At 42.2% G+C, this 8,757-nt stretch overlaps 1 protein-coding gene across 1 annotated transcript; it reads left to right on the forward strand.

Annotated features, from left to right (window-relative positions):
- Positions 1-4,002: 4,002 nt before the first annotated feature.
- LOC109243760 (E3 ubiquitin-protein ligase MIEL1-like) lies at positions 4,003-8,346 on the forward strand. Its single transcript, XM_019410742.1, is given in 13 exon segments — positions 4,003-4,146; positions 4,236-4,323; positions 4,437-4,496; positions 5,783-5,815; positions 5,915-5,968; positions 5,970-5,993; positions 6,077-6,120; positions 6,636-6,676; positions 6,808-6,890; positions 6,986-7,077; positions 7,201-7,270; positions 7,526-7,567; positions 7,655-8,346. Coding segments are annotated over 13 exon segments (870 nt in total). The 5' UTR covers positions 4,003-4,060; the 3' UTR covers positions 7,808-8,346.
- Positions 8,347-8,757: the final 411 nt, after the last annotated feature.

Here is an 8,757-nt window from a genome sequence, read left to right on the forward strand (position 1 = left end):
TCTAAGAAGCTCAGTAGTTCATGTCCTGCAGTGGCGTCGATCAGTTGGTCGATGTGGGGTAGTGGGAATGAATCTTTTGGGCATGCCTTGTTCAGATCGGTGAAATCCACACACATTCTCCACTTCCCGTTTTTCTTTTTGACCATGACAACATTGGCGACCCACTCGGGATACTTTGATTCTCTGATGGAGCCGTTGGCCAGTAGCTCGTCTACTTCCTTACCGACCGCTTCATTAATGGCGGCGTTGAATTTTCTCCTCATCTGTCGCACGGGCGGATGTAATGGATCGACATTCATCTTGTGGGTGGCGATGTCTCGCGGGATTCCCGTCATATCTGAATGGGAAAAGGCGAACAAATCTGCATGGTTAGTTAAGAATTCACAATACTTACTTGGGTTGGCGAGACCTTGCCCGATATAGGCTTTCTTCGTAGGATCGGTTTTGTCCAATTGGACTGGGTTGAGGTCTTCGACCGTTGCTTTACAGGCTTCCACGACGTCGGGGTCTTTGATGACGTCCGTTGTCGGGTTGACCTTAGTTCCCGACACGGCTAATTGCTATGCCTCCGCGCTCGCCCCCTTTAGCTGTTGGGTGTGGGCGCAGTCTTGGGCTATTTTGTAGCATTCTTGTGCGGTGCGTGGCTCGCCTCGAATACTGAATACTCCCCATGGGGTAGGGAATTTGATCACTTGGTAGAGGCTTGAAGGGACCGCTCGCATGGTGTGTATCCACGGGCGTCCTATGATGACGTTGTACGCCGCTTCTTGGTTCATCACGTGGAAAGTTGTTTCCAGCGTGACTCCTCCCGCTAAGACGGGCAGTGCTATTTCTCCGGACGTCCGTTCCACTGCATTGTTAAAACCGGTTAGTGTTATGCAGCGCGGTATTACCTTATCCTCGAGTCCCATTTGTATGAGGACCCTTGTGTGGATAATACAGACGCCACTTTCGTCATCGATCATGACTCTTTTAACATCCGTATCAGCGATACGTAAAGTGATAACTAAAGCATCATAATGAGGGAAAGACAAACCGTCGGCATCAGACTTATCGAAGGTGATACAATCTTCGAAGTCCTCATACCGTTCATGGGCGTTGGTCCACTTTAGTCTGTGTGTGGTGGCGAGCTTGACGTGATTGATCGGTGATTCGTCGCCGCCTCCGACGATCATGTTTATCGTGCGCGCTGGGGAAGGTGGCTTCAGCGGCCCGTGGAGTTGTTCCCGTCCGCGTGCAAAGTTGATTTTTCCTTTGTCACTGAGTAGCTCCCTCAGGTATCCCTGGTTCAGCATCCTGACAACCTCTTGCCGTAGTCCTATGCAGTCTTCAGTTTTGTGTCCTCGTTCCTGATGGAACTCATATAGGGCATTCGATTTCCTTGTGGCAGGGTCTGATTTCATCTTCTGCGGCCAATGCACCTTGGTGCCTAGCTTCTCCAGTGCGTGCACTATCTCTGAAGGAGATACACAAAAGTTATGGGCAGTTAATAAAGGGGGCGTACCTCTTTCGTTTCGCAGTGGGGCGACGTGTCGCTGTAGTGCGTCTATATGCCTTGGTGGCGGATGGGAGGATCTGGTGTATGGCTGGTGTCGATCTCTGTTGGAGCGGGGGAGTTGTTCTCGTCGTCCTTCGTTCCGTCGATCTCTCCTCGTTTCTGAGTGCATCGCTGTTAGCCGTTGGGTCGGCCCATTAAGATCATCCTCGTCCGCTCGTACCTCGGCGCAATAGGCGTTGTGGATTTCCTCCCATGTGGTAGGGGGATATTTCATGAGGCGGCTCAGCAGCTTCTTGGTTGCCCTCGAACCATCTCTGCTTAGCCCGTTCTGGAAAGCGGCGACTGCCATACCTTCCGATACGTTTGGTAGACTCATCCTTACCCTGTTAAACCTTGCCAGGAAGTCCCTGAGTCCTTCTCCTGTGTTTTGCCTGATGGCGAAGATGTTGTTGACCCTGGCCTCCGCTTTCTTCGCGCCTGCATGGGCTGTGACGAATTTATCCGCCATTTCCTCGAACGTTGATATTGCCTTAGCCGGTAGCTGAAAGTACCATGTTAAGGCCCCTCCTGTCAACGTCTCGCCAAACTTCTTCAGCAGTGCCGACGGTACCTGTTCTTTCGATAGGTCGTTGCCCTTAACAGCGGTGACGTAGTGGATCAGATGATCCTCGGGATCTGTGGTTCCGTCATATGCCCTTAAGTAGGGTGGCATCTTGAAGGTTTTTGGGGTGGAGTGAGGAGCAGCTTCTTCGGTGTATGGTTGTTCAACGAACCTTCCCACGCCGCGTTTTGGTAGCAACTGGGGGGCACCGGGGATCTTGTCGACCCTCTCCTGATGTTCCTTCATCTGACCGCGGAGCACCTTGTTTTCATTTTCCATTTCTTCCATCTTCTTTAGGATGGCTGTTAGCGTGCCATCGTTGGTCTGTGTTTCGATGGGTCTGTTATTTACTAGTGTAGCTTCCGGTTCACCCACGACAGCAGTGGTACCTACCGTTGGTGTACATACGATGTTACTTTGCGGTGACCTCTCAACCAAGCCACTTAGAGTGCTTGTTAGCCATCTTTCCAGTAGCTCTTTGACCGCTGAGGGTGCTTCCGTAGCCGCAGATGTGGAAGTTCCTTTTTCGTGCAAGATCGTCAGGCCTTCGGATGGGGAAGGTGAGATCTCTGCACCTGGTGTGATGCTAGGGGTTGCATTCAGGATGCCACCGTCACTGGCCTCGTTGAGAGGGCCCAGGAGATTGGTAGTGACACCCAATATGGCTTTCGATCTTGTGTTATTTTCGGCCATTTTCTGTTTTTGTGTGGTGTAGAGAGTGGTAGTTGGTTGATCTCTAGGTGGATACTATGGTTTTGATTCTCGAAATCCCCACAGACGGCGCCAAATTGTTTGGCTCAAAAGTTAACGATATACTTTGTAAGCGATAAAACAACCAAAAATAGAAAAGGGGTAAATCGTAATCAAATATAATAAGCCTAGAGATGCAAAGATGATAATATTGTTGTAGATCTGATATTGCAAAGTGATAATGTTTACCAATAAGATATTTTCGTTAGAGGTAGAGATATAGAGAGAGAAAGCCAGAAAAATGAGAGAGTTGTATTAGATCAGATCCCCCTTTTACAATGTGGAGGTCTCCTTTATATAATAGGAGACCTTCCTCGAAAGAATCAAAAAGTTACAAAGATAGTTAATGTCTCCCTAGTGTAGACGCTGAGTTCTAAACGATGTCGCTTTTGTCCTCACGGCCGAGTCGTACCCGCTACGTTGGTCGGCGTACACTCATTGGGCGTACCCACTGGCGTAGAGATACTGAGGGTCAAATTTGACCCTATATAGTTAGTCCCTCCGCTCGTTGGAGACGCGTTCGGTGGGCGTCTTCGACGGGCGAAAATACGAACCTCGGCTTAGGAGAATTTGACCTCGACCAGGGGCGGCAATATTAATGAAGTGAAATATATGACGTTGTTGAGCCGCTGACGCGTGGCTTCCTTTTTGGAATGATGTCATCGCCTGTATGCATCATCATTATATTTGCCCCCGAGGCGGTTCAGAGGATGAAGTGACGTCTTGGTTTCCGGCGCACGTTTTGAATCATGACTCTTCGATTCCTGTGCAACTTATCCTTATAAGTATGAGAGATGTTTGATCTGATCCCACTTTCAAGCCTCTGAAAAGTATTTTCTGATACACTCCTTTGCCTTTCTTTCCTGTAACTGTTATTTCGTGAGGGACTCTCCCACTTCTGTTGAAACCACACTTCCTATCGTCAGCGCTTCGTTTCTCAAGTAGTATAATCATGACAAAACGCGGACAGAATAATAAAAAGGCCAAGGATAATGCCCCGTCTAGGGTTCCGCCATCTTCTGGTGGTGAAGGGGAAAAGGCGGAGAAGGCCCTTGTTCCTCTCAGCGTAGACAATGTCCTTCCGAAGGAGACGCACGTTCGCAGGGATTTTCCAACTAAAAGCCCTAATCTTCCCTGGGAGCACAGCGTTTTATTTATATATCTTTTTTTAAAATATTTTTTTTTGATTTTAGTATCAGTTGGTGAAGAAAATGGAAACTGGTTCTCAGGAACAAGGAATTTCACATTCATTGGCTGATGATAAATCTATGACAGAAATAGGTTCTGGGAATTACGGGTATTTTTTCATGCTTGATTATTTTAATATCTAAATAAATTCGAGTTTAAGTTTTATTATTTTGTTAACTTCTCTTTTCTGTTTATTAGATGCTCGCATTACAGAAGAAGATGCAAAATTAGAGCGCCCTGTTGTGATGAGATATTCGATTGCAGGCATTGCCACAATGATTCAAAGGTCTAAAATTTTTTCTTTTCACCCCAAAAAAGAGAGATTTTGTTTTTATATCTTTTGTTGTAAATTGTAATCAGCTATAAGTTTTATTTTTTTTTCCTTTCAAATTTGAGCAGAATTCCTTAGAAGTTGGTCCACTCGAACGGCACGATGTTCCTCGCCATGATATAAAAAGGGTTAGTTTTTATGCCACCTTTTCCTGCTATATAAAGATTCAATTTTATGGATGTGAAGGTTCTGATCTTTGTAGTTTCATACTTATGGAACTACTAATATCTTTAGCTTGCTGAATTTCTCATCGAATTTATTATCTTTAGTTGCATATAGATAATTACTATTCTTACATTGCTGTTTTTTTTTACTATTTCCGCTTCGATTTTCTAGTACCTTGTCATTGTTACTGCTTGTTGCTATTGCTGTCGCTTTCTTCCATCCATTTTTCCGGTTCATACATTGTTGGTATCATTTTTCTGGCTTTTGTTGTTGATATTTGCTTGTTTCTATTCTTCTCGAGCTGAGGGTCTTTCGGAAACAACCTCTCTACCTCCCAGGGTAGGGGTAAGGTCTGCGTACACAATACCTTCCCTAGACCTCACTTGCTGGATTTCACTTGGTCTGTTCTTGTTCTTGTTGTTACACTATTTAATTCGTCACCAGATGATTATCTTATGTAAATAGGGTGTACTAACTATTTTTTTTTCTATTTGTTTCATCTCTTTATTACATACCTATGTAAGCAATAGTGCCTGCACCTAATAAGATAGAAATTACAATCGAAGAAGTAACAAGTACTTGGTTGTACTTGGAAACTCCCTATTGGCCAGTCGAAATTTTGTCAAATTGAGAATGCAGTAGGTGAGATAAGGAGTATGTGATCAATCCCTTGGATTTATTGAGTGATAGTTTTTCGGAACCAAATTTAACTGATATACCACCAGATTGTCTTCTACTTCTAATAGGCAATGAACTAGATCAGAATTGTTGATGTGCAAACAAAGTCCGTATTGGTAGCTGAAAAGATTGAGAATCTACATATAAGGTCTAGGGAATTCCTAATGGTGTGAGGCCTTCTGGGAAAAACCGTGCGAGCTTGGCCCAAAGCGGACAATACCACACCATGTTAATAGTATCTTTGGGTTGGTGGAGACCAACAAGAATCTTTCTTAACGATTCCATAAGAAGTGATCCTATTACTTTCGACCAAAAGTCTTGGGCGACCGATCCTGCAAAACAACTCAAAAGTTAAAAAGTATCATTAATCTCTTCATACTCGTTTCTAATAAATTAGAAAGAATTGAATGAGGAACCATTACGTTTCATTTGTGTCGTTTATGTTTCCTCTGCCATATTGGTTGAATTTACTTTTGCTGTGAGAATGACTTTTTTAGTTAGGTTTTCTTGTTTGTCATTCCTAGTTTGTCGACTATATCAACAATTAAGCTCCATGTGTTTTTTTTTCCAGGTCATTTGCTCATTGTGCAACACAGAACAGGATGTGAGTTTTCCTAAAAGTTAATAACTCATTCAAGTCATTATATATTTATGTTTGTTGAAGCATGGTTAAAACTGGTTTTTCACCCTGATTGCGCTTTAGGTTCAACAAACATGTGTTCATTGTGGGGTTTGTATGGGGAAGTAGTATTGCTCAAAAATGTAACTTCTTTGATGATGATGTAAGTTTCTGAAAATCATTCTACTCAAACGTTCTTGGTTCACTGTATGTCGTATTCTTAATCTTGATAATTTCTATTTTCAGGTTTCCAAGGATCAATACCACTGTGATAAATGTGGAATCTGCAGGTTAAAATTTTACTAATCATTTTCCAGTTCTTCAATACATGTTACTAAAATTTTCCGTTCATAAGAACACAAAGTCAACAATATCTGAGACATTGACCCGGTCATTAAACATTTCATCTGAAATCTCTCCTGAGGAACTTTAGTAAGATTTGGCAAAACACTTGTTCGTTAATTAGCCATATATGCTTCATCTCATTCATTAGAGTTTACTTGTGGGCTGTGGCTGATCATGTTAGTATTGGTGTGTAAAAGTAGATGCTGTCAAGTGTCAATACTTGTAGAGTTGCGGTATCTACTTTTCGTTCTAATATCGTGAGCAACCGCTAATCTCCTCCTGTCGAGGTGGCCTGTCTATGCTTCAGATGCTTGATTGAGTTGTTTGTTCTATTTTATAGACCAGTGCAATATTAGCACTTACTACTTGCTCATCGTCCATCTTTTTACCTTTCGAATATGCTATAATCATGTCTAATATATCTTTTTCGTCGTTTTCCTGCACAAATACTTAATTGCAGAACTGGTGGCGACAATAATTTCTTTCACTGTGACAGATGCGGTGAGTGAGATGCTTTACCCTTATGAATGAAATCCTATTCTGCAACAAAAACTCCTACCATTAGTATTTTGCTTAGTTGACTAGTTACAGAAACAGAAAATCTGTTAACCTTTCCTTTTTCCTGCTTTCAGAGTGGTGTTATTCAAATCTGATGAAGGAATCACACATTTGCATAGAAAGGGCAATGCACCATAATTGCCCGGTTTGCTTTGAGGCAAGTGCTAAATTTGAGAAACAAACGGAATTTAAGAAGGTGCAATTGAAATGGCAATTTATTTATTTATTTGTTTTTGGTATCACTTTGTGCAGTATGTTTTTGACACTACAAAGAACATAACTGTCTTGCCTTGTGGGCACACAATGCATCTGGAATGTGTGATGCAAATGGAACAGCATTTCCAGTAAGCTTTCATTTAATACTGTTTTCTATGTTTTAAGTCCTTTGAAGGATACTGATTTCTAAACCCTTATCCTTCTCCCGATTTTGTAATATTCTCCGTCGTTTTAACAATGTGGGAACACAGGTATTCTTGTCCTGTTTCCTCAAGATCATATTGTGATATGTCTCGTGTTTGGGAAAAACTAGACCAGGAGGTACTCGTATGACAACCTGATTAAAATTATTTTCAAGATATTTTCTTCACGCTGATTAAAGAGCAGCCCGGTGCAGTAAACTCCCGCTATGCGCGGGGTCTGGGGAATGGCCGGATCACATAGGTCTATTGTATGCAGCCTTACCCTGTATTTCTACAAGAGGCTATTTCCATAGCTTGAACTCGTGACCTTCTGGTCACATGACAACAACTTCTTTCTTCACACTGATTAACTTCATCTGTATTCTAATTCTAGGTTGCTTCAACACCTATGCCTGAAATGTATCAAAACAAGATGGTAAGAGAAAGTCATGTCTGCCTTTCTGATTTTACATAAGTATGATACTCTTATTTTTATGTTTGAATATCCTTGACAATTATTCAGGTTTGGATCCTCTGCAATGACTGTGGGGAAACATCAGAGGTTAACTTCCATATTGTTGCACGTAAATGCCCTAACTGTAAGTCCTATAACTCAAGGCAGACGAGAGGAAGCCCCAGTTCATGCTCATCTAGCATTGAAGAAATGGTTAGATGAGGTTTAAGGTTCATAAATTGAGACCTAAGAGTTGCATTCTGTTTGACATTGCTGTTGTCGGATGTCAACTGTCGATCCGTGTATCAATGTTCAAGGCAACATCATTTGGGTTATTGATTTAGCCGTCCGTGGACTTTGTGGACCTTGTGGCTTTATTGTGTACAACAATAGCTACGCGTCAATCCCAAATAAATTGGGGAACCCAAGTGTATTGAAAATTGGGATGATTTGGTTCATTGGCCCAACAACACCCTGGGATTAGGTTCAATTCTAGTCTAGAATTAGAAAGAAGACCAAATAGCATAGGCTTGTTAGTGAGTTAGTCTAACCATAAAACCTTCAGCCATTTTTTCATAATTAGATCTTTTCTTGTTTTCCTCCAAAATTGCAAATTTTATTGCTTTTGGTGTTCTTTATGCTTTGGGGACACCACCTTTTTTTTTGATTGCCATTATCAGTAGATAGGGTTCAACAAAGATGTGCTTATCTAACTTTATCGAACTTCTTATTTATTAAATATCCGTCTGTTGTAGCTTAGTGGCAGGGGCATATTTCGGGGGTTCGCCGAAAATTATACTGTATAAATAAGGCAACTGATCTGTACCTCTTTATATTATATTTTGAATTCCCTTGATACAGCCAAAAAGTGTAGCTCAATGGTCAAGGGGGTTTCATACCTTAGTGAATTTGCTGTGAAAATAGCACGGGCTAGCAAGTTTTCGGATCGGTAATCGAAAAATAGCCAGTGTTTGCAAAGTCATTGAAAAATAGCCACTATTTTGCTGAAACACGGAAAGTTCCAGCATAACATACTTGAGATTGGTGCACCTGTGTATGAACTTCCAGCATATTATGCTGGAACTCCAACACACGGAAAGTTCTAACATAATATATTGGAGATTGGAGTACATGTGTATGAACTTCCAGCATATTATGCTGGACCATTACAT

Source organism: Nicotiana attenuata, unplaced genomic scaffold (assembly GCF_001879085.1).
Source record: "Nicotiana attenuata strain UT unplaced genomic scaffold, NIATTr2, whole genome shotgun sequence".
Classification (NCBI taxonomy): domain Eukaryota; kingdom Viridiplantae; phylum Streptophyta; class Magnoliopsida; order Solanales; family Solanaceae; genus Nicotiana; species Nicotiana attenuata.